We start from the raw sequence: 26,187 nt of genomic DNA, 5'->3' as shown, positions 1-26,187 counted from the left end.
CATCAAAAATAATTAAATATGATTTATTGGTGACAAAACAAATGTTTGTTTGTCCAGGATGCATAATGAAAAGCATTTTCCTGGACTCATGAAACATGATCTTTACAACTGTTTTTGAGTTTAATATAGAAACTGCGAACTGTGGTTTTTGGCAGACATGGTTTTCACAGCCTGTGGCAATTGCTTTCGTGTTGAGTACAAAAGGGAAGGTGAAATGCTCCCATTTAGGATAAAGAGTGAAAATGTGGTTGGAAGCATTTTCCATCATATATTTACAAAAGAACATGCACTTTCTTTTCAAAGATACCAAATAAAGTGTGTTAATGTATTAATAAACAGAACTGAAACCTTGACTAGTCAAGTCAGGTCAAGTCACCTTTATTTATATAACGCTTTTTACAATACAGATTGTAACCATTGTGCAGCTTCACAGTGATAACATGAAAATAATACAACAAAGTTTGTTTCTAGAAGAAAATTGCGTCATCATCCACCTTAAGTAAAGCAGATCAATAATATTGTTGAATATTAAATGTCCCCAACTAAGCAAGCCAAAAGCTAAGGCAACAGTGGCAAGGAACTAAAAAAACCTTGGGAGAAACCAGGCTCAGTCTGGGCCAGTCTGGTCCAGGAGAACTGGCCAACGAGCGAACAGTGTATGATTATGATTCAGGCAGCATTATTGGTCACTAAGGTCAGAAGTCAGATTGGATCAGAACATTCAGAATATTTATCCAGTTCCATCTGGTTGGAAGTCGGAGTCATCCAGCCGGAGACTAGGTGTATAAGCTAATGAATGAGGTGTAAACACGGGGAAACTGAGGGCTGAAAACATTTGTTTGACATTATCAAGTCTTTGAGATATCTGAAAATGCACCTTATTTCCAGGTAAGATAAAGTGAAAGGCAGTGGGGAAGTTTTAAAAACACAAGCTTTCTGTCCTGTTTGACCAAACGCACTTTTTCCAAATGCAAACCACGTGAGTGGTTTTTGAGGAAGGCTTGAAAATTTAATTTACAAGGCTCAAAAACAGATTCCTCACACAATGATTCTTATGTTAAAGGGACAGTTCACTCAACATTATTTACTCCCCTTCATGTCCTTTGAAACCAGAATACTGTTATTTTTTATGTGAAACATAATCTTTATGCAACGATTACCATATAAGGATATGTCCATGCAATAAACACCATAAATGATGTCTATTGCTGCATTCACGTCTCAAAATGACAACGTGACATTATATTCAGAACTGTTTACGTACTCAAAATTATGTTTCTATGGCACCACTATCAACGCCTAAATGAATCTGGTACAGCAGTCACAGGTCTCAGACAATTCCAATCTTACGAGCTTATGAGGTCTACAAGGACATGATCGCTTTTTACAAGTTAAAATCACGTAATTGCGGTAATTACGACATGGTGTGAATGCACCTTTTATAACATTTGAAGTCATATGATAACTTTGTGTGAGGAAAAGATTGAAATCAAAGCTGTTGTCTTCTTCTCTGCAGAAGTTCTAAAACCATTTGTGTTCTTATTCAGAACACATGGTGTAAGTTCTTGTTCTTAGAGGTTTTCTGTCCTTTTTGTCAACAATATCTTTGGAGGGCTCATTGACCGAAACGATTTGCTCTTCTTCAATGAATTTTGACTGTGTCAGCGTCTATTTTGTGCACACAACATGAAAAAGTTACAAAAGGTACACGTGTTAGCAGTGTAGACGCACTTCACTGTGACCAACAATGATGCTAGCTTAGAGTAGCAGCAATGTGTAGGCTAAAATTTGTTCATTTGAAATATCGAAAATGGCTTTACTTTACTACGACTGGTTTATCACCAATGAACAACGCACTGAACAGCATACTGATTTGAAATACCCAATGACCAAATTTATTCAGCGGTTTCAGTTTTTGGTTCAATTAAAACTGGTTTCGGGAAAAATTTCTTGTGGTGCATCACTATAATTTTCATTTTTGGGTGAGCTCAGTGTTTATTATACGTGTTCCTTCAGATGGCTCCTGACCAACTTGATTTTTGGTGTAGAATCCATAATTTAAATTTGTATGAATAACAGAAACAAATTTAGGTTCAATATTTGCCTATATCTTGGCAAACAGGGGCTCCCCTCAAAATATCTAATTTGAAGTTTATGAAATATCAGAAAAAGGAATTGAGATTCTATAATGTGAAGGTTTCCTAAAAATTAACAAACAATATGAAGAACATGATAGGACATAATTAACCTCCATTTTACTGTTATATATTCTTAATGTTTGTTTCACATTTCATTCAAGGCTTCTAAGTCTGTATTTTCCTCAACTTCATTAAATTGGCATGGCAAGCATGAATACAAAAAATGCATCTAATGACACCAGGCTTACATAATGACTTGTGTCATATGATGTTAGGGAACTGGTTTTGTGGCCTAACACGTGATGAATTACCTTTTAATGACTATTACTTTATTTCAAATGAGGTAATGAGTCCTTATGTGTGGCATCCTGTTCAGCTAACCCACATAAAGCATTGTATAGCCTAAAACATAATAATTCGCAACATTTTTTATTTTTCCAAAATGGTGTACTTTAAGTTACACATCTGGCCAGGCCAGGCCACACCAATAAAAGTCAGTATAAAATATTCAAAAGGTACTTGGCTTTAACACATTTGTCAGAAATGTATGTTGTTATAAAGAACACAATGACATATAAAGAGGACAGTTGTATAAAATTATGATTAAGGGTTTAAGGTAATTACAAATTATAGTTTGGATACGTCACCCATAAAATGGTCTGAAAGACCTCTCTGTAGTGAACAACATGCATAAAAGAGATATAAACAATTGCACAGACATCTCAAATTTGTTAAAACATAAATGTGTACATTAGACATTTAAATTATGATATAGGCTCTGCTTATTTACTAAAACGCCTTCAGTTATGTGGAATGATCCAAGACAATACATACATCCATCTAAATAATGCCAAATTTATCTGTCATCATTTGTTTGTATTTACAGATATTGTTGCCATGGCACTAGACAAAAAGCAAAACAACTCACCTTTCTTATCCATCAACCAAATAAACAGCAGCCAAGGCATGAAGCCCACTGGACCCCACATCACCAGCACCGCGATATCTGTCGATGAGAACTCGAACACATGTTTGGCTGAGATCTGGATCGGGCCCCAGGTGTTCCACACCAGTCCTTGCATGAAAGCCAACAATGAAAACATGGTGAGAACAAACCATCTTCTCCCATACACCCTGCTGAACACAGGCTGTGTGGTGTTTGTCGCCGGCTGGGCTGGAACCAGCAAAGGTTCCCTTTCCCCCTCGGTGCTTTCCACGGCACCCATTGAACAGACGTGGTATCACGTTTTAAAATGTCTTTATGCTATCCACCAACGTCTATAACATAACACGTTAAAAAAAACTAGGGCAGTCGCTCAATTGTCAGCTGCCCATCGAAACAAAAACAACCGATGACACTCTCAGCAGCGCTCCAAACTTTAATGCGCATGCGCTGTGTCGAGGCGGAATTGACGTAAGTGTGAAACTGAACGTCTTTGTTCTCCATGTTGGATCATATATTTCATCAACTTAAAGGGACCTCAGCTCTTCTATGGAGCCAACATGGCCGTTGTTTCGTGTCCATGTGTTGTGTGAAAAAACAGTGGTACGTCTCACGTGAGTTTTGTTTACTAGCTGGAAAATGGATTTTAGTTGAGTTTACATGTGTGTAGATGCAAAAATGTAGGTTTTAAACAGATGCTGCACACGCAGTGACTATGTGTTTTTACATTTTAATATGAACATGTCAGTTCTATTGATTTGACTTTGATTATGGATTTGACTTTGTGATTCTCTTTATCACAATCAATCACTGTGATATATGTTCATGATCTGAGTGGTTTAAAGTTAAACCCCTACATTTATCTGAAAGATTACTGAATATGTGTTGTATAAGACAGAATCTACTTATCTTAATCATTCTCATCTTATATGCTTTTCTGTAGAATGGCTTCGAAACCTTTCACCCCAGAAGAGGCGAGGAGGATTGTCCAGTTTCTACAGAAACCAGCTGTGTTCCTGAACATGACCAAAGACTGGCCAGCATTACACTGGACTGTGGAGCACCTGTCAACTTTCCTTACAGAGAGGGTACGATTCCGTATTGGAAAAAGGAATGAGGATATGGGTAAGCCACAAACATTAAACAGCAAGCTCATTAGAGTAAAATAACTGCATTTGTCCAAAACATATTTTTTTAAACATAATCAGGACATTAATTTTTCTAAATTTAATTGACGGGTAGGTATTTTAGAAGAGGGTTGGACTTAAATCCATGAAGGTAGATTTCCAGGAATAGGAATAGGTATCCCAAGCAACACATAATGTTGTTTAGTTACTTGCTAAGAGACAACACCCATGTAGTGTCCTACAATTTCTCAAGAGTATTCCTCCCCTTTGTTTTTACAACCTTTGGTGAGGTAGACAACTGTCTTGAGAAATCACACTATATATGTTCGCAATGTGAATACTTTCTGAAGGTGGTGTAAATGGCATAATTATTATTTATTTTTTTTTAGAATACTTTATGAGTAACATAGACAGTCTTGTTCAATACAATGTTGTCAACATAAAACACATTGTTTCTGTAAGAAGATGCCTTCTATCCTAAGGTGCAGTTTGACAGACTTTATTTGAAGAAAAGTTTATTTCGAGGTTAATTGGTGGATTTGAAAAATGATAATAGTGTGCCTGCAGAAACTTTTGGTAACAATGGGAACCTTGCCATTACATGTGTAAATGCCTTTGGCACTTCTGGCAAACCAATGGCAACAATCCATGGACAATCCATGAAGGCTGTTTTAGCTTTTACTGAAGGGAAATGCAGGTGAAGAGCAGAGACAGGATTGTGACAACACTATAGCTCTAAAACTATTTGGTTACACTTTACAGTAAGGTTCATTAGTTAACATTAGTTAACTACCTTAGTTAACATGAACTAAGAATGAACAATACTTCTACAGCGTTTATTGATCTTAGTTAATGTTAATTTTAACATTTACTAATACATTATTAAAATCAACGGTTGTTTTTGTAAACATTAGTTAATGCACTGTGAACTAACATGAATAAACAATGAATAGCTATACTTTTATTAATTAATACAGTAACAAATGTATTGCTCATTGTTAGTTCATGTTAGCTAATACATTAACTAATGTTAACTAATTAACCTTATTGTAAAGAGTTACCAACTATTTTAAGCAACAATTTTCAGTGATAGATTTACTTGCAGTTTTTATGACTTCAAATCAAACAAACTGATATCATGCTATTATATGAAAAGTAAACCATTTCAGTATATGTTGCCTCTTACAAAATACAGTTCATTTGCCTAATATAATTTTACATTATCAAAGGCTTTTCCAGTTCATGCATTTTGAATAAACCCGCTTAGAAAATTTCTGTGGAGAGACTCTCTTTCTCTTTAATTACTTTGTTTCACTTTGTTTGCACCAGCTCCTCTTTTTGAAACGGAGTGCTCCTTCATTGAAGCAACTGTTAAAGAGTTTCTGTCCTGGACTACCAATGAGGGTGAATCACTTGTTGGGCCATTTTCTGACTATCACTGCAAGGAATTCTGGGCTTATGCTGATTACAAGTACATTACCCAGCTTTTTCAGGACAAACCTGCCGTCTTTCAGGTAAACCTTGTGAATTCACTTTCCATTGCTTTACAATCAGATTGTATTCATATTTTTCAAACATTTAATACTGCTAATACTACATTATTACAATTATTATTATTATGCAATATATTGTATTATGTATTCTTATAATTGATTAAACTATACATTTTGCCATCACAAATTCTAGTTAAAAAAATCTAGTGTTGCTAAAGTGAGCTCCATTTGAATAAAACACTACTCTTCTAATTTCCTCTCACCATCAATCATGCTCTCAGACCTCATCAAGCACCATTTTAACCCATTTGCCTTTTTTCCGCATGCCAGTTATGCTTGAGAGCGTCATGAAGTGGCGCTCTACAGCACACAGGGCACGTCAATGACATCAGCTTTGATCAATAAACATAGTCGAATATTCATTTGTATCTATTGCCTTGTCTCCCGAGGATGCTTACCTTTATTTTATGAGCTCTCTGAAACTCTTTATTAGCCTAGAGTTATTACAACATCTCATGAAAATTTATCACAACACTTGTAATAACAGATATGAAGAGCAATTAATCAAGCTGTTTTATCATTTCAGTAAAACATATCCTATGGCACATCATTGTCATTCTGGAGACATTTTATGATATTTTGTGCCAATTTATTTTGTTTTGTTTTCCCCAGCCAAGGGAACAATAACCTAATGTTTGTTTCTAGCTTTCAGTTTTTGTAAATCATAATAAATGCTTATGAGGTGCCAATATTCTCCCTGCCAGCTAGGGCACCGGGAGCAGACATGGGCCTTTCTTAAATGATGAATAGGGTAATTTAAACATTGCTGAGGGCTTGATTACATACCATCTCATTTACAGTCGTCTGGACATGGTAATGGTTCCATTATCTCCCTTCAAGGGCAGCATCTCTGAGTGTTTCTTGTTTGTTATATTGAAATAATTGACATCAAGTTGTTTTTTGCTCTTTGTAAACACAAACATTATAACTGCAGGATGTGATGTGGTCTGACTTTGGCTTTGCTGGCCGAGATGGACGAGACAGCACGCTTTGGATTGGCACACAGGGTGCTAACACTCCATGTCACCTTGACTCATATGGTTGCAATCTTGTGTTCCAGATCCAAGGCAGGTAAGAACCAGGGTCAGACAATTTTGTTTTTCATTTTTCATTTCATTTATTCATTCTTATATAGCACAGTTTAATGCAACACGGGTTGCCCAAAGTGCTTTACAATAAAGAACAACAATCAATACATAGAGATAAAAAATACATAGAACCACATAAAGCAGACACAGGCGTACTCGAAATTTATATTTTTGTACTACACATAGTGACACATAGAAGATGCTGATTCTCTGATCTCAAGGATCTGGGGGGAGTATATGTTGACAACATGTTGGACATGTACAAAGTTGCCTGATTGTGAAGAGCCTTAAAAACAAGTAGGAGAATCTTATTCATAATTCTATACCGTACAGGCAGCCATTTCAATGAGATTAAAAGCGGCGTAACAGAGTGATATTTTTTGGCAGACTTGTTAATCATAGCCGCTGCATTTTGGACTTTCTGTAAGCGGGCTAGTGATCTAGCATCAATGCCATAAAAAAGAGAGTTACAATAGTCCATTCGTGTGAAGACCAAAGCTGTAATTGCTTTCTCAGCACCTGATAAAAGGTTTAAAAAGGTTTAGACTTAGCTAAAAGCCATAAATAAATAAAAAAACTGGTTCTTACAACTAGTTTATTTGCCTATCCATTTTTAAGTTACTTTCTAATACAAAACCCAAATTTTTGACACTAGATTTCATAAAACCAGCCAAGGGTGTTGATTTCAAAGATTGACTCACAACATCACTGACATTACCAGGTTTTGTGGCAAAAATGTCTACAAAAGTGACAAACGAGCCCGAGATATTAGCAACTATTCAGTTTACTAAGATTATTACATTTCAGTCAGTGTTATTTTAGTATTAATGAATATTTTGAATTTGCTTTTTTTTCTATATTGTCAGTTTTCATGTTCACTTATGTGCTTTTGTCATTTTTATTTTTTATATTTCAATTTAGCTTTATTTTTGTATTTCAGTTTTAGTAATTTTAGTACTTCATCTTAAACTTATTTTATTTCAGTTAATTGATAAGGCAGCATTTCAAAATGTATGTTCAATAAATTGATTTTAAAATTAATATTTTATTTTATTTCGGTGTTACTTCAATTAACAAATATAATTTTTAATAGCAAAGACATCCAGTCCATGTTGTTTAAAAGCCAGTCAGAGAATGTTAGATTTAAACCTTTTTTGCTATTTACTGCCACAGAGACAGGTGTAGTTTCTCATGACGCCTATTTTAGCAATATCTGTCATGTAGTAGGTAGTAGATTCAATTTAAGTATTTGACATATGTTAGAAACAATATGCCCTCTTAAATGCACCTGAAAATCAATTATAGGTCGTGAATGTCACCATTTAATAAAAAAGAACCCATAACACTACTATGTTGATATTGTATTTTTCTGCTCTTGTATAACCCCTTCTGATTTTATGGTTTGATGTGAGATGAAACTAGTTTTTGATGACCAGCTGTCGATAGACCCCTGAGCAAGATGCTGTAAGCCTCAAGCAAAACTGTCAATTTGGCTTATTCTATGAACATGGTTTAAAGGAACACCATGTGATTTCTACAAATATTGACAAGAGCTGTATCTCATCTTATGTTAGGGTTCCTGATCCAATCCTGAGCTGTTGAAAGAAAGCCATTTTTCTTCTGCATTCGAAAGAGCGAGTCATAAACGGAAAGTGTAGTGATGTGAACAGCTATTGAGATATGTTATTTGCTCCATCGAGAGAAGCTAACCTGACAACAAAGAACCTCTTCCTCCATCTTATCTCTTTGTGAAGCTTGTCTTGTCTCTGTAATTGCTTATTGAGACTCCTCGTGTCAAGATGGCCTGCCACAGAAATCACAGTATTGTATAATACCTCTTGCAAGTAGACCCATATCACTTTGAGAAAACTAGCTAATCCGTAAGCATTCCCATTCATCTCAATGGTAGTTGCTCGGCTGGCGCCTTCAGTATGCAACCTGCATGCTGAAAATATTTCCTCTAGAAACTGACGTCCTGACACAGCTGAAAGCTAACCATTAAAATTCCCATTCATCTCAATCGCAGTTGTTTGATTAGCGCTGCCGTGACATGAAAGGCAGCATACAGGGAAAATATAATCTATGGAAAAAAAAAATGTGCCTGTTGTGAAACTTTCTATAATACAATGAAATATGGTCACTTTTAATTAGGATCCAATTCTCACTATTAACTAACTATTAACTATGACTTTTGCTATTAGTGCTTATTAATAGTAAGGTATTTGTTAAGTTTAGGTATCGGGTAGGATTAAGGGATGTAGAATATGGTCATGCAGAATAAGGCATTAATATGTGCTTTATAAGTACTAATAATCAGCCAATATCCTAGTAATATGCATGCTAATAAGCATCTAGTTAATGGTGAGAATTTGACCTTTGACCTTAGGCAAATCTCAGTGGTATCACAATAAAATCATTCTTTCACCAGGAAACGATGGCATCTCTTCCCTCCCGATGACACACCCTGCCTCTACCCAACACGTATCCCATATGAGGAGTCCAGTGTGTTCAGCCAGGTCAGCGTGGTCCATCCAGACCTGAAAAAGTTCCCAGCATTCAAAAGAGCTCGAGTCCATACTGTTACTCTGGAGCCTGGTCAGGTAGGCCTGTATGATTTTTTTTCTTTTTCTTCCCGTCAAAAATTTTGTCACAGCTACTAATTCTTTATTTTTACTAGCCACATTTTTGAATAGTACAAGTGAAAGTGAAGTGAAATGAAAATTAAAAGCTAATTAAAAATATTAATAAACATTTTAATGTTATATAAATTATATTAAAATTACACTGGGATTACCTTTTACTCATTAATTAACTCATAATTTTATGGCAACATAAATCCAACATGGCGACGTAAAAGGTGCACAATATTTATCTTTATCTTACAACTCTTGTGTATACAGCTTGTATAGTCATAAGAGACACAATTATATTATTGTACAGTCACAGTACAGTATTTTTATCCTTGGTGATTAGTACTACATTCACTGTGTCCACACAATATGTTTTAAGACCACTAATTTTGCCACATTTTAGAAAAGTGTAAAAAAAACACAAATGTGAAAAATATGCGGACTATAACACTATTAAAGACGTTCTGGACATTTGTTGGCTAATTATTAAATTAAAATGATTTAATTGTTTGAATGTATCACAAATTATATTGCCTACAAAGCTAATTTCAAATGCGTTGTCATAAGTTGTTTGCAAGCGAAAGAGGGCTTGTTTGAATCCCAGATATCACATAGGAAATCTAGTGTACAGTTGTGCAATTAAGTCGAGATTTGTCCATAAATTACCATCAAGTGATGTCATGGATGGCACTATACCAAAACATTCGACATAACATTCCTTGAGTGTCTTTTTGGATCCTGTATTACAACAGTTGGTCTCCTATGTGTGCATTTTAGCGACGCGTAGATGAATCAGACAGCAGCAGAATAAAGCTGTGTGCATGTTTTGTAGCACATCCCCCTCCTTCAGATTCCAGCAGGGATTGTGAAACCTCTCTGATCAAGCTCTTTGAGAGGCGAGACGGTGGCAAGGCAATTAGCGGCGGTCCAACACTGCGAGTGTACTCTCCGGGAGCACTCACACTTTTCACAGCATACTAATGAAGACGGGAGACACAAACTTCCATTCTGTGAGACAGCTAACGCTGCTCCACTACCTCTCACTGCAAACACATGGGAAAAAATCACAGAAGGTACTTACAATGTACCTCGAGTTCTGGAATGTTAGAGGTAAAAAACATTTTAAATTAACTGATCTAAAACTAAAATGAGTTGAAGTTCTACTATTATTAAAACTAAAACTGAAATAAAAAATATATTTTTTCTAATTATTTTTTTTTAGACAAAAGCACATAAAATTACTAAAACTTTACTATGATAGTCTGTAAATAATACTAAAGAAACACTGTTGGAAACACATTTTTATCCATATAATTTTCTCTTTTGAACAAAGTACCACATTAACTGTGTGGCCACTTTAAATTATGTTTTTATGTCAGTCTGTTTCATGAACACTAACTCAGTGTTTGTTTTCTTTTTCATGGATCTGTTTTTAGCTGAATGTTTGTTTATTCCTTTGTTGTTATGATAGAGAGTTTGCTTAGATTAAAAAGCACTGTATGTGAAAATATTGCTATAAATATTGCTTGGATATGGATTTTTTTATGACCCAAATGATGTGATGTTATATAGAGCACAGCTGCCACCTTGTGGTAAATAGTATTTCAATATGCACTTTACATCTGTACAGTTTGGTCCAAAACTCTGAGATGAAAAAAATAAAAAATAATAATAATATATGTATGTATGTATAGAGCACATATATATATGGTTTAAAGCACCTTTCAGGCTACACAGTCCAAACTTTGTCCAAACTCTAAAGTGCTGTAAGTTGCACATAATATAATCAAAAAAGAATAAATACAATAAAAAAAGACAACAGAACAAAAACCAATAAAACAGCCTTTAATATAATGTATTAAAATGCAAGAGAGAACAGTTGTGACTTTAGACGGTACTTAAAGATATTTAAAGTTGGCAAAGACCTAACCACAAAGCTGGCTGTTCTTGTTCTATAATCTTGGCCCAGCAACAGCGTAATTAATTACAAGGATAACCATAACCATGCTCTATTTCTAGGTCAAATTTGTGACACTGAGCATGTGGCTTCTTCATGCTGAAGAACATGATCATCAGATTTTACACACATTTTTGGAGTTAATGCCGCTTGAGTGCTGCTGTCATTAAAGCAAAAGAGGAACAAACAAAATACTAAGATCATCTGAAATTCATCTTAATAATTCAACCTTTCACTCAAATTTTTATTTTTCATAATTCATGATTTTTCAGATTTTTTATAATATGTTAATATACTATTAATATAATATAATAATTATATTATTAAAAATACAAAATACAATCATTTTAATTAGTGGTCTCAGATTTTTGCACCCTATTGTTTGTTCATTGAATTCAGGGCATTGTTTGACATGTTATGAATATCTTCTATCAGAGTAATGACTGACTGCTGTTGTCTTTCATCAGGTTCTGTTTGTCCCCAGACACTGGTGGCACTATGTGGAGTCTGTGGATCCATTGACTGTCAGTGTGAACTCCTGGATTGAGATAGTAAGCCACTTTTGCCTTTATGACTCTGCTGATTTATTTCTGTTGTTTTCTGTAAGCTTTATAGTTTCAGTGTTAAAATTTAGAAATAACATTCTGTTATCATGAGTGTATCAAAGTAATGTCCATATGGCAGTAATATACTTAGCTAGTACATTAGTTTACTTCATGTATTCAGTTAAGACACAACGAACATGTTAGACTGCAATTAAATCTACAATATAAGGTGAATATTACAATATCAGGATAATATTACAATACAAGGATATTGTATGTTGATCCAGAGTTGTCATCGCCTGAAATCATTGCAAAGCTGGATCCAAACTATGGATACAAAATATGATTGCGTATTTGGTACGATTTCATCAGATATAATTGAAGTACAAGTTTATGCTTGTACTTTAAATCTATTCCAGAGTTTAGGAGTCAAATGTGTAAAAGCTCTACCTCCTTTAGCAGACTTTGATATTATTGCTACTATCAAAAGTATAGAGCTTTGTGACCTTAAAGAGTGTGATAGAAGACTGTTTAGGGCTTTATAGGTAAGCATATTTTATAATCGATATGGAAGTAAATATGATCATATTTCCTTGACATGGTTAGAACTCTTAGCAGCTGAATGTTGGACTAACTGAAGCTTATTTTTTGAGGATGTAGGAAAACCAAGCACCTATTAGTGCATTACTATAATGAAAACAGTAGGTAATATTTTCCATAAATTTGACAATGTTTCTAAGGTGGAAGATCACTGTTTTTGTAACACGGGAAATATGATTTTCAAAAGACAGGCTGCTGTCTAAAATAACACCAAGGTCTTAAATTGTAGAGGATGAGAGCTAGCTATCCACTTTGCCATTTACTGTAAATGCTCCCATAATGCATAGCAAACCCTACTGCTCAAACTATCTAGATGATTACAATTGTATAAAAATTTTACTACTCAAGTTGACTCTTTTTCATGTGTGCTTCAATCAGGTTCTTAGGAAAAAGTTGCTTATGTAAGCGGTGGTTTCTTTTCTTTTTTTCTGCCGTAGGACATGGACGATGAGGCCAGAGTAGGAGAAGCTCTCACTAAGGCCATTGTGTGTGCCCTGAAAAGCGCCCCCAGCTTAGACAACGACGACCACTGGCTCAATCCCACTGAGGTATTCAGAACATATGGAACAGTGCTTAAGAGAAGAGATTTATTGAAGAACTGGCCTGAAATCTCAATAAAGCAGTGAAAGTTCAGCAAATCTTTTTTTTTTTTATTCTGCAGGGATGCATTAAAAGTGACGCTTATGGGAATATTTATGTCATGAATAATGAGGTCATATTTACATATGCAATTTCAAACCCATGTGGTGTTATTTTTTAAAAGGAGACATTTTGAGCATCTCTGCAGGGCAGAATGACAGTGATATGATTTGTGAACTCTAAGTCTTCTGAAGCCATATGATAGCTTTGTGTGAAAAACAGGTTGATTATGGGTTTGGAAGTACAAAGGTGAAAGAATGAATTTTTTTTTTATGATATTGCTTAACTGCACCGTATGTTATCTTTTTGTGTGTCTTAGGACAGAGTTTCTTCTCATGATGAAAACATGCAGTATTTGAACCTAGCAGTAAAGGCCTGTATGGACAAGAGGACAGACGACACTGAAGGCTGGTCCTTGCTTGCAGACCAACCTAGAGCAGAGGCGGGAAAACGTGATTCCAGTGGACAGTTAAAGACTCCAGCATCCACTTTTGTTCTTCCCTTCGGACCTCATCTCATTCCTGTTACTTTGGCTCAGAAACCTAAATGCAACTGCCCAAAGGACACATCATCTTTCAAGTACAATGACCCCTCACAGCCAGAACAGAGAAGTGACAGTGAATTTTGTCAGAGATCTGGTCAGCATGGGCATCAGGAAGTAGAAAGCCCAGGATCCTCACAAGGAGCTGCTGGTATGCACCTATCCACCAATGACATGCTAGAGTTCCTGGTACACCCTGATGTCATCGCTCAAGTTACAAGGCTAATCATGTGCCGACAAAGAGAACTTCGGTCTTAATTTATACCGGATGAACAGTACTTTTATAAATAAAAGATCCCATGCTGATTTGTTTTATTTTTATTACATGAGTCTTTCTGTACAAACAATCACATCAATTGTCAACAATGTTTAATACTCAAAATGTTTTCCAGACCCAAAATAATGAATTATGTAAAATATAAAGTGGGATTATATGTTCACATTTTGCATGTGTTACACATATTTAAGTATATGTAACTGACGTGACAGTAATGTTGTACTAGAGTTAATCAAAAAACATTATGTACCCGAATGGACATGACAACAGAGGGCCTATTTGGATAGGGCAAAATCAAATGTATATTTTTCGCACACAACCATTGTAAAAAGTACAAGGCAAATTACAGTTTTCCAGCCAACTTGGGGTTAGAAAACTAATCCTGTCAGATAAGAATGTATGTAACTGCGGTACATAATTTTTCATAACACATCGTTTGTTTTAATTTGACCTGCATCAAATAGTTAATAGCCAAATTTCTTCTTGTGTTTCCTACATAATTATTTCCAATTTACTACTACTAATTACTACCAATTTTCAGGGTAAAATAACAGTTGGTGGATCAAATGCTAAAATCTGTTCTGTTGTAATTATATGCATAATTATTTCACATATATGTCTTGTTCATCCTTTCCAATCCCTTCCAAATTAGTACATGAAATCACAGGCATACTATGTTAAACTGTCGTTTAGATTAGAAAACTAATCCCATCTTAATACTGCAAGACTGACAAAAATTATGTAAAAAAATGTGAGCTTTAAAATGTGCAAACAGCATTGTTGGACTAATAATTTTAGGCATTGAAATTACTGAAGTTTATACACTACTGTTTGGGGTCAGTAAGATTTAATTTTTTTAAAGAAATGAATACTTTTATTCAGCACAGTCTCTTTAAATTCATCAAAAAGTGACTGTACAGGCTTTTACATTATTGGAACAAAAAAAAGTGACTGACATGTATGTGTTAAAATACATTAAATGTATACATTGATAATTAGAAATGTTTCTTGAGCACCCAATCATCATATTAGAATGATTTCTGAAGGATCATGTGACTGAAGACTGGAGTAATGGCTGCTAAAACTTTAGCTTTGCAATCACAGAAATAAATTACATTTTAAAAAGAAAATAGTTATTTTTAATTGTAATAATATTTCCCAATTTCAGTTTTTTTAATCAAACAAATGCAGCCTTTGTGAGCGCAAGACTTCTCAAAACATTAAATATCTTACCGACCCCAAATCTTTGAATGGTTGTATATGTAAAGTCCATCACATTCTTAGCAACAGATTACTTTTTGTAAGGTACCATATAATGTAAAAAGCATAATTCATTCAGCACAGTAAATTTCTCTTAAATCAGATGGAATATAATCCCTGATCAGTAGAAGTCAGCATAATGACACAAAGGCCAAAATAACAACAGAATTTAGATTAATCACAATTAATGGATTTGAATAGTTCATAATAAAACAGTCATCTTGCTACATCTTGGTTTGCTTTGGCATGTCAGCCATGGAAACGGCCTCGTTTTTCATACCATTTAAACTTTTCACTTTCTCATCGTCTGTATCCTCTCTGAAAAGCTTGTCCAGCTGATCTGGATCCACATAGGTGTAGAAATAGGCCATGATGGAAAAGATGATGCTGACAGCCACCAAAAGGCCAGCAAAAAGGAGGAACTCCACCCACTGTATAAGAAAGTGCAGTTCAGTGCAGAATATATGCAACAAAACCATACAGGCATTTATAATTCAGCTCAGTGCTTACCTGTTCCATCCCGGCCCCCTCTGCCACAATCAGTACTATGACATTTCCAAATGCCACAGTCATAAGCCATCCAGCCTGGAGAACAGACTTCATGTTTGCCGGTGCCTACACACAAAAGCATAAGAATGAGAAATTTATGCACTCAAGCTAAAAGTGCAAGGCATTTGATAGACTCACCTGTGAGTAAGAGAACTCCAAACCAGTGATAGAGAACATAACTTCTCCAGCGGTGAGGAAGACATATTGTGGAATCTGCCAGGCGATGTGAATGTTGTTGGCTTGGATATCCTCCATCTTTGTGAGTGTTAGATCATTGCTTTTCTGTAGAAATGAACCATATCTGTGTCAAGATATTGATCCATAAAAGCATTTTTTGCTTCTTGTTTGAAATATTGTAAAGGTCCAGTATGTAATATTGACAGCTAGTGGTTGAAATGGGTACTGTAGTCCATTTAAATTTTAAATATTGGAGAAAGTTGTTATAAAACAGTGATATTGTGAAATATTATTATATAATTTTAAAAAACTGTTTTAATGTATTTTTTTAAGTATTGTGTAATGACAAAGCTATGACGGACACTTTACTTTCCCATGAGGCCACGGGAGAGGATTTGTGAATGGCAATGAAGTGAAGTAACTGACGCTGGTAGGTCACATGATAATGACAACATGGCGAATGTAGTACGTCCAGAATACATTCATACTACCCACACTCATACTATATAGAACGTGCTTTTTTAGCAGCCGTCAAGTAATTACTTCATCTCTTGAGTAGGTTCTTATTTTGAATATGTGATTTCGGACGTAGCCTCATTGTCTATTTGGTGACGCAAGTGGCACAGAAATGTAAAAAAATAAATAAATTAGCTTGCAGAACTGTATGTTACGTTATCTTATTTACCAGCAAAAAAATAGCTAGTAAATCTTCAGCCAAGTTCTCAATGAGTTGAGTAAACAACATCTTAAAATTTGCAGTTAAGTATAAGTAGCAGAAAAACATTAACTAGAAACTGAACTCTATCACCCACCCACCTGTGTGAGTATGACAGTGTAGAAGGCACCAAAATCAAGAAGTCCCAGATCGATTTCATATTTACTGGAGCCTGCTAAACAAACAACTCTATTGTATCTGAAAGAAGAGTAAATGCAGATGTGAAAAACTGATCAGTTGGAGGGGTTGCTTGAAACTATATATGGGTAATGAAACAGATGTACTGTAGGATTAAAATACTCACTCTCCCCTTGGTACACTTATATGGTGAGAAATCCCATAATTAGCGGTTGCATAAAATTCCTCCTCTCCAACAGTTATGTTGATATTCTCAGTGTGGGTATTGATGAACCTGCAATAGACAAATATTCTATGACAAAAGAGTACTGAAAACAATTTCAGGCAATCCCAGTTGCTTTGTCAAAGGTTAGCTTGAAGTATAGTTAATTGCAGCAAAGCACTAAACTTTAACAAAGCTGTTAAATAGTAACTTGAAACAATATAAAACAATGTTCTGCAAGTATTAATTTACCTTAGATACGCAGCCCCGGTTTCAGGTTTGGTGATGTGATCTTCCACCTGTATTTGTTTTAATAATGATAAATGTCAAATTATGTATAGTAATGTATATGCTGGTAGAATATTTGCTGGTCATTCACTAGTGACTCACCAGTTTGCATACAGAGCCACCAGTCTGTACAGGACTGTGCAGGAAGAGACTGTAGGCGGCCCGTTCTGTGAACGTGAGTCCACACTGGTATTCTGCCCCATCGTGACTGACAACCACTGTCTGGAGCTGGGATTCGCCAGTAAGTGGAAGACTTGTGTATCCCGAAGGATCCTGTGTAATAAAAAAAAAAAAAAATGTTGTTTACTGACTAAACCTAATCAAATAAAGCAATAACAGGAGTTATAGCACAAGTTGCAGTGAGTTACAGCACTTTTAGAATGGGTCATAGACATGTTGTGAAGCTGAGAGCCTAAAGCTCCTTAAACTGGTAAAATCACATGCATGGCCTCAGATGGCTTATTGCATTAAGAGAATATGCAATAAATTAAGATATTTTGAAGAATGTCAGTAACCAAACAGTTGATGTACCCCACTGACTTCCATAGTATGTTTTTCCTACTATGGAAGTCAATGGGGTTCATCAACTGTCTGGTTACCGACATTCTTCAAAATATCTTCTTTCCTTTCAGCAGAAGAAAGAAATTCATACAGGTTTAAAACAACTTGAGGGGGAGTAAATTATGACAGAATTTTCATTTTTAAGACAGTGGTCCTCTCTTTTAACACAACATACACAATGGCGCCTCCCCAGCCCCGAATTTTTACTAATTTTCAATCACGATCAGTGCACACACACACACGGTTCGTTTCCACAGCAACGGACTCTCGTTTCGTGTGCCTAATTTATGACTCCTGTATGTAACTGTAATCTTATTTACCTTGATTACAATCGTCATCCATCAAAACTTTACTAGCGCAATACTGGTTTGCTTTATTCAACTGAGAGATGAAGTCTGCGTATCCTATGCTTATGCAGCAGTTTGGTGTTTTGAGTCGCCGTTCAGTCAGTATTTCACAGCACAAGGAGAAAAGGCTTGGGATGTTCCAAAACAATCACAGAATAGGAGAGAGTGACTGTTTAAATACATTCGCTTACTGGATCCTTGGACTGAAAACTTTCCAGTTTACAGTTTAAAATTATCTGATCGAAAACAGAGGAGTGGAAACATAACGACGTCTCTTGTCCAAAAACCTGCTTCTTTTCGCTTTTTAAAGTATTATTTCTGCTATTGATTGAAATTATTGAAGTTATGAATCATTCATTTTTTAATGATAAAAAAAAAATGGTGGTAATAGCAATATGATATAAGACAGACAGCAAATACCTTAACAGTTGGCAAATAATGTAGCAACTTGATTTAAAAACATCTTCAATCATGGCTTATCAAATCAGAATTCAGAGTTGGAACTATGTGACATGACATTCACTCATTTAAGCTGTTGGAAATATAAAATAATATTGATGTATAATATACAATTTTTATTTTAAATGTTTTTGAAAAAAGTCTCTTACGCACACCAAGGCTTCATTTATTTGATCAAAAATACAGTAAAACAGTAATATTGTTAAATATTATTACTATTTAAAATAAGTTTTCTATTTGAATATATTTAAAATGTATTCCTGTGATGCAAAGCTGAATTTTCAGCATCATTACTCCAGTCTTCAGTGTCACATGATCTTTCAGAAATCATTCTAATATGCTGATTTGGTGCTCAAGAAACATCTGATTATTGTAGTTTTTGTGGTAACCATGGTAAATGTTTTAAGATTCTATTTTTTGATTAATAGAAAGTTTAAAAGAACAGCATTTATTTTTTAATAGAAAAGTATTAACCAAACATTTGAACACTAGTGTATATTAGTAATGAATACAGAAAAGTGTTGATAACGGAACCAATAAAATGCACTCATGTTTGTCTGCAGTGATATTACCTCATATGGTTTTAGTGGCTCTGAGAAGACAGTGTGTCCTGGAAATTGCACTCTGACATCTGAATCCATAAGATTGAAAACCTGAATAAGGCTTTCTTTGGCAGGAGGGGGCTCCACAACAGTTTTCTGGCCACAGAGAAATGTCACTTTTATTTAACTTTCAAGCTCTAAATGTTTTTAGTGGAAGATCTGCAATATGGTGCTTTTTTGGAAATGTACATACAATGACGTAAATTTCTACGACAGTTGCAGCACAGAAGGCAAGTGCCGCAAGGATCATGCCTGTTGCCATCTTCCTTAGTGGACTGAAAATGGACAAGAAAAAATATTTTACTCAGACAGGAAGAGTAAGTGATAAAATGTGTGTCATGTTAACATCTAATGTTTATATCTTAAGGTTATACTATATCGTTTTACCCTGGTCCAATGTTTTGCCCTATGGGCTTCCATTGTCAATGCATTACTGTAAAATCTTTTTATTGCTGTTTTTTTTTTTTTTTCATGTTCTTTTATATGTATATATTTTTTTACTGACATTTGCATTTACACAGCACTCACGTGAGTTTGATCCGACACAGCCCTACCAGCGGGTATATGCCCATGTCAAAGATTGGAATAAACACCAGAATCAGCAAAGCATTCAGCATCTTAACAACACAGAAACACACACCCACTGAATGACACCATAAGACATTGATTATGAAGGTGATAACAATAAAATTCAGTTACTTAGTTTTTACAACCTGTCATAAACTGACTGGTCAATTTGGTATGACAGCACAAAAGAACAGGAAGAAGTAAATGTTTGTGTGAGGCTTTAGAGGTCGAGGTTTATCTGACTTTTTGTCAAATAAACCCTTATAACCTTTGACCATATATTTATATAAAGTATTATCTAAGATTTAAATTGATGTTCTAACATTTCAATAAATATAATCCATAATAAATGTAATTTATTTTGTATATAAAAAAAACAAAGCTTTATAGGGTCCAAAAGTCTAGACCTAAAATCTGGGTTTTCTTGTGGATTTTAATCTGTAAACAAACAAAGTTTCAAAATTATGAAAAATGTTAAACAAGATAAAGTTAAAATAGAAAATTCACATTGTACAAGTCAGTTTTTAAACAAAAACTATTATATTAAAAATCCAATATTGAAGCATTAGCTTTTGTGTGTGTGTCTCTATCTGATGACCTTTCTGCCTGTTTGTCTCACCTGCATTTGATCAGGCTTTAGTATGAAGCCTCCACCCTGTAAAACATCAATTAGAAACTTTAGCTAAAAGAAGAAAAGTGATCATTTTGTCATCTTTCAGGAGCACATTAGCATACAGACATCTTCAAAACTGTTATATATGGACTAAAAGCAAAAATAATTATATTGATCATTTCATACTGAAGGTTTTTAAGCTTGGATACAGTAAAAAAATTATAATTAACATAGAAAAAAGTATGCACTTCAACTCTGCAGCATTTGAATTTCTACGACAAGAACTGTTATAAAGTCTTAGATATTTATAACCTTTGGATTCTATAGTGATGATGGCAAAGCCTGTATATTGTTATCAAAAGAAAAATCTGATCAAGGACATCATGTTATCTTATTTTACTTGCTATATTGCTTAACTGCTTAGAATCACAGAATAATATTATGAAATGATATGTGACAATTGTTTTCACTGTCCTAACAATCTTGCATTCCCAAATGTATAACTACCCAAGAATAATCTGATTCAAATAAGTATTAACTCCTTAATATTGGAGGTCACAAAAGAAAAGACTTACAAAATCCATGTTCATTCGAGTGGCTTGGAGAGTCCAGCGTGAACCCTAGCATAGAACAAAGAGAGCTATTCTTAACTAACTTATTCACAACATTGTTATTTATTAATTCTATACTAAAGTATCTTCAGAGGTTGTACAGTGCTGTGATCAAGAGTGCCTTTTCCACTGGTTCATGAGATCATTATGTCCAGCAGACATTTTCTGGTATACAAAGAATTCATGATGAATCTGATGAGGAATCAATTGATTTTCCTTGTTCCTTATGACAGAATTTTCATTTTGGGTGAACTGTCCCTTTAAGTGAAATACTGTGCTGAGTTGAGTGTTAAAGAATGTAAAGGATATAGACTGAATAAAAGCTTTTACCTGCTGGTCAAAGAGAGCCCAGAACATGGGTAATGGAATGTAGAGTACCAGCACCCTGAACACCATTTTAATTTCCTGAATGAGCCGCTTCTGTAAAAACATCAAAATCATGATTTAACAAATGTATTTCATTGGTAGATAGAGCAACACAAGGATTTCAACTTGCTAGATTTGGCTTGTATAGCAATTAAAACATACTGGGTACTTCTGCTCTGCCCAATCCAGCCAGTGACTCTTTTTTGGGCTGTTCTTGGAATTCCTCCATCGATTTCGTATAGCAAACTGGCAAAAACAAAGTAAAAGATGGCTGTTAACCTTCTTTTCATGCTCCAGAAACTTCAGAAACGCATTAAAGAAAGCTGTTGAGCTGTTGATAAGATTAACTTACCCCAATACATTTGCAGACACGCACCAAGATATTTCCCTCCGGAGGACTTTTCTTATATAGTCCACTTCCAGAAATAAACACCACTACATGAACAGGTGCAGAATTAATTAGATGCCTAATAAGTGAAATGGCCATAGGAGTGGTGTAGAAGTAGCATGCTCTTCTCCATAGTGCATTAATAATCAAGTATTGGTTCATACTGTACAAGCACTATCTATCTATATGCAAAGACATAAATCATTTTAAAGTGTCTCCAAATACTTTTTTGAGCCACTATATTTCCAGACAAAGGCTGAATCCCTCCTCTTTCCATATGGGATTCATGCTACACTGAATGGGATTCACTAACGTGCTATCATAACATACTGGGATTTTCAAATAAATGACCAGGAGTTTGTTAAATATACATGCCTACTGAGGACAGTTGGTTTCACAAATACAATCAGTTTAGGATTACCAATTATTCCCAAATTCCTTCCATTATTACACCTAAAATTCCCAGAAAACTGAGGACCCTCACCTAAGGCTATGACCATTAAAATCGCGGGAACTCCAAAGGCAAGGGCGTAGCAGTCTCCTCCAAAGCACTGCACATCACCTATGGAGATAGAGTATAATGATGATCTAAGGTTTCTCTAATTGACATGATAATGGCACTTTATGACTGCAATACATTTTTATTGCTTTAAAAGATGAATTGTAGCCAGAAGCTTATCTTGATTCTGACCTCTTAGTATTGGTGTGACAATGGTGGACAAGACACTTCCAGCATTGATTGACATGTAAAAGATGGAGAAGAACTTTCGCCTCTCGTCTGTCTAAATAAAAAAGGGTTAAAAGAAGTTAGATATTGTAAAGACCCAATAGTTGAGTCAATAGTTTACTCAAACAAAGTTGAGTGTCTTTTAGCCCATGTCAGTTAGATTTAAAATCACATGAGTGTACTACCAAAACACTTTATTTTATTTATTTCTGCTGTACAGCACGTTGGCTCATTCTCTGATTTTACAGTGCTTTATAAATAATATTACTTTTTGAGATATTAAAGAAGCATTCAAATAAACAGAATTTGACAGGTGTAAACGGCCATTAGCTGATATCATTTTGTGTTGTGACTTACATTCTCCTCATCAAACTGGTCACCACCAAAAGCTGCGACACATGGTTTGATCCCTCCTGTCCCAAAAGCTATAAGGACCAGACCAAGCACTGACAAAACTCTATAAGGAAAATTTTTTTATTTTTTTTTTCACTTCACCTCTAAAAGGGAAATACTTATTTCACTTGAAACATATTTACTGTATGGTCTCACAGTAGAATGGTACACCTTGACTGGCATAAAAAAAAGCTTACATATGAATAGTGCTGTCCCCTACATCAGGAATGGCACCCACAGACTTGACCACATGACCAATCACATAGACTATAGACAGATAGATGATGGTTCTGTGAATAGAATAAAAAATGGCATTTTCAACATCAACTTTCCCCATTATTCATCAATTGAGTATTAAAGCGGCGCTATGCAGTTTTGGCAATTTCTTCACTGTTTTCTCGTGGGTTTCTCTATAGAGCTCCCCCTACAGCTTCGGAATAGATATTTAACAACACCGCCGGCCCAAAGTTGCAAGGGTGGAAAGCTAAAAAAAATAAACTGCATAGTTCCACTTTAAGAACAAGACTTACTTGAACTTCCCCAACCATGAGTCAGCTATCAAAGCACCCAGAAGTGGAGTAAAGTAGCACAGGCCAGAGAAAGCATGGTACACAGCTGTAGACAGATCCTTGTCCCAGCCCAGGTAACGCATGAAATAAAGCGTGAGCACCGCTGCATAAGATGCACAGTAATTAATACAAAATTAGAAAATACATTAATACAAAATGCAAGATTTTTTTCAATTTAATTACCTTTCATTCCATAGTAAGAGAATCTTTCACAGAACTCGTTGACCACAATGAAGCCAATGCTAATAGGGTAGTTAGTCCCACATAATTTCTGTGCATAAGCAAAGTAGCATTTGATTACAAACAGGCCACTGACCTCTGTTGTTATATTTAGTAGCATGCCTTGCAATCATTAGATACCTGTTGTTGTCTGAAGTAAGTTTTATTGAGAATTTAGCTAATAGCTTTTTTTTTTAGCTATGAGTCTTTAGCTAATGGTTAATATTTTACATATATTTTTCAAGCGTAAAGCAAAAAAAACAAAGTTGCTGTAAAAAGTGAAATAACTCTCACCGGTGAGCGCTGTCCTTTTCCATCGTTCTCTGCATCTTTTTCTAGAGCAGAAAAAAATAAGATAAAAAGAGAATTAGGTGATAAAAGTGTGGAATTTGGACAAGTCTAATATCAACTCAATAATGTTGATCAAAAACAATTAGAAACTATGCGTACAGGTTTTACCCAAGCCAACAGAAACAGAAATGCAAGATCATGCAGTGTAACTTATATTTGTTTAGGTATTAGTTGAGAAAGCCACACAAGTCATTGCATGCACGTAACACAACATTGGTCATCCTCCCTCAGGCGCAACGGTTGAATTCAAAATTCCTAAGTAATCGATTATCTTGACTTGCAGTGTATCATATTTTAGTATTGACATTATCAAATACTTAATATTTGCATGACGCAAAGTTTGTTTAAACTCAAAAAAATAACCCTTACAACTGTTTTAAAGATGCATAAATTAATCAGTCCACGCCAATTTCCAAAAACACAGGCAAGTCTCGCAGAGACGACTCGAAAATTTGACGTACAGAGAACTACCACATCAAAGACATCTATTAAAAGAATTTGCAAACAGTTTAAGCTTAAAAAAGCCCTCGTTACCCTTTATTTTCCCCATGTCTTCAATGAATCCAAGTGTGTATTTAGACACGCAACAACATCTAGTGGATTCCTGAGCACGCGTCCAAGTCCGTCCCTCCACAGAGAGTAAAAACTCATCCGCCTCACGGTGTTGTTAAAGCGGTTTAACCCTCTTGGGTTAATGTTCTAACTTCTACTTCATGACAGAGAATCGGTAACTCCCAACCGGGCGGGTCGATTTGCATGAGACCCAACAACACGCATCAGATTATGTGGTTTATGCGGGAGCTTCCCACTAGTGATGGGTCGTTCGCGAATGAGCCGGATCTAAGAGCCGGCTCTTGTAGGTGAACGACGGGAGCCGGCTCGCATATCTGAAGAGCCGACTCTATTTTTAAAAATATAGCCTATAGAAATTAAATCATTATGTAGGCTAATAATGAAATAATGAATGATTTTAATTGCATTTAAAATAATTGACTAATTCAAAAACCAACAAAAACATAATTATATAGGCCTAAAGGCGCACACACATTTGTTTCGACTGTCTGATCAGCCTCACATTCTGTTCCTGTCAATCATACACGCGATGTCAACCAATTAAACTGCATGAGGGAGTGCCGAGCAAACTCACACACACACTAGAGATGCGGATAAACCGCGGATCAGGCGGATGACGTGACGAAAAATAATATTTTAATTAAATTCGGGCGGGTGGCGGTTGAACCAAACAAATGAAAAAAGTTTGCTACTAAGCAAACCTGCAAGCTATGCCCAGCTGTCAGTACTATTGGAGGAGGCCTAAACGTCTCTTAGATGAGACCGCCTGGGTTATTTTGTTTCGATATTAATTATATTTTAAAACAGCCAATCGTAGCCTACTACCACTGTGGAATATGCATTTAAAAGAGAGACAGATAATGGTCTGATATGACTCAGAAATGACATCGGGCAATTGCAGCGCAAGATGTTCAGAAGAACGCAAGAGCTAAACTTCTACAAGCTCAATAATATCCACATTAAAAAGTTAAAAAAAGAAGGTAAGAAAAATAGTCAGTCATAACTTTGCCCATTAATTAGATGTGCAAGGCAAGCAGGCTAGTTTTTGGGTTGTTATGGACAATTAAATATGTGAATAGTCACGTTGCACAGTTGTGTGGTGGACTTTCAGCGAGTTAAAACATATTTTTTAAAGAGCCGTTTGTGAGTCAAAAAGAGCCGGCTCTTTTCAGTGAGCCGAGTCAAACGAGCCGGCTCACGGAAAAGAGCCGGAATGCCCATCACTACTTCCCACTCCTAAACTGTTAATATATAAACGAACGCTTTAAGGCAGTTAAGGAAAATATTTTACTTCGGTATAATTAAAATCCAGTGTATTTTCTTCTTTTTCCGACTTTTGTGATGGTTGGGTTGTGGTAAATGTGCCTCAATTAGTAAACTTGTGCTCCCTTCAGTGCAGCTCTCACTTCCCTCTGTAACAGGCGGAGGGCAGGCGGAAGTTAAGGGACTGAACAACAACTTTAGTTTTGAATGG

General features: G+C 35.4%; 3 protein-coding genes across 5 annotated transcripts in view; 1 reads left to right on the top strand and 2 right to left on the bottom strand.

Annotated features, from left to right (window-relative positions):
- Positions 1-3,524, bottom strand: part of slc49a4 (solute carrier family 49 member 4) — a 50,347-nt gene extending 46,823 nt beyond the window's left edge. Inside the window, exon 1 of the mRNA XM_084121412.1 lies at positions 3,067-3,524. Coding sequence (XP_083977538.1) covers positions 3,067-3,364 — 298 coding nt within the window. The 5' untranslated portion in view covers positions 3,365-3,524. The remainder of the gene's footprint in view (positions 1-3,066) is intronic.
- A 103-nt stretch (positions 3,525-3,627) lies between these two features.
- hspbap1 (hspb associated protein 1) lies at positions 3,628-14,061 on the top strand. Of its 3 annotated transcripts, none has more exons than XM_084122498.1 (8): positions 3,628-3,695; positions 4,025-4,206; positions 5,538-5,722; positions 6,696-6,832; positions 9,278-9,449; positions 11,904-11,987; positions 13,019-13,129; positions 13,540-14,061. In XM_084122498.1, the coding sequence occupies exons 1-8, from the start codon at positions 3,631-3,633 to the stop codon at positions 14,017-14,019; spliced, it is 1,416 nt and encodes a 471-aa protein (XP_083978624.1). In that variant the 5' UTR covers positions 3,628-3,630; the 3' UTR covers positions 14,020-14,061. The 3 variants fall into 3 exon arrangements, with proteins under 3 accessions (XP_083978624.1, XP_083978626.1, XP_083978625.1); XM_084122500.1 differs by having other exon boundaries at positions 3,632-3,684; XM_084122499.1 differs by having other exon boundaries at positions 3,646-3,761.
- A 2-nt stretch (positions 14,062-14,063) lies between these two features.
- Positions 14,064-24,982, bottom strand: slc15a2 (solute carrier family 15 member 2). Its single transcript, XM_084122497.1, has 23 exons — positions 24,675-24,982; positions 24,084-24,124; positions 23,754-23,841; positions 23,532-23,673; positions 23,199-23,291; positions 22,966-23,065; positions 22,573-22,663; positions 22,366-22,443; positions 21,846-21,928; positions 21,656-21,739; positions 21,458-21,547; positions 21,092-21,136; positions 20,523-20,558; positions 19,865-19,953; positions 19,530-19,611; positions 19,307-19,432; positions 17,470-17,640; positions 17,332-17,378; positions 17,044-17,151; positions 16,841-16,937; positions 15,986-16,129; positions 15,809-15,913; positions 14,064-15,729 (listed from the first exon to the last, which is right to left on the bottom strand). Exons 1-23 carry the CDS (start codon positions 24,688-24,690, stop codon positions 15,523-15,525), a joined length of 2,163 nt encoding a protein of 720 aa, XP_083978623.1. The 5' UTR covers positions 24,691-24,982; the 3' UTR covers positions 14,064-15,522.
- Positions 24,983-26,187: the final 1,205 nt, after the last annotated feature.

This window comes from Abramis brama, assembly GCF_963993115.1.
Source record: "Abramis brama genome assembly, chromosome: 8".
Taxonomy (NCBI): domain Eukaryota; kingdom Metazoa; phylum Chordata; class Actinopteri; order Cypriniformes; family Leuciscidae; genus Abramis; species Abramis brama.
This window is presented reverse-complemented; position numbering and strand designations above follow the sequence as displayed.

Coding starts and splice junctions, on each gene's coding strand:
- hspbap1 (XM_084122498.1), top strand. CDS start 3,631: ATGGAGCCAACATGGCCGTTGTTTCGTGTCCATGTGTTGTGTGAAAAA. Junction 11,988..13,018: donor TGAACTCCTGGATTGAGATA/GTAAGCCACTTT, acceptor TTTCTGCCGTAG/GACATGGACGATGAGGCCAG. Junction 13,130..13,539: donor ACTGGCTCAATCCCACTGAG/GTATTCAGAACA, acceptor TGTGTGTCTTAG/GACAGAGTTTCTTCTCATGA.
- slc15a2 (XM_084122497.1), bottom strand. Junction 17,379..17,469: donor GTGGCTCTGTATGCAAACTG/GTGAGTCACTAG, acceptor AAACAAATACAG/GTGGAAGATCACATCACCAA. Junction 16,938..17,043: donor ATAAGTGTACCAAGGGGAGA/GTGAGTATTTTA, acceptor CTCTTCTTTCAG/ATACAATAGAGTTGTTTGTT.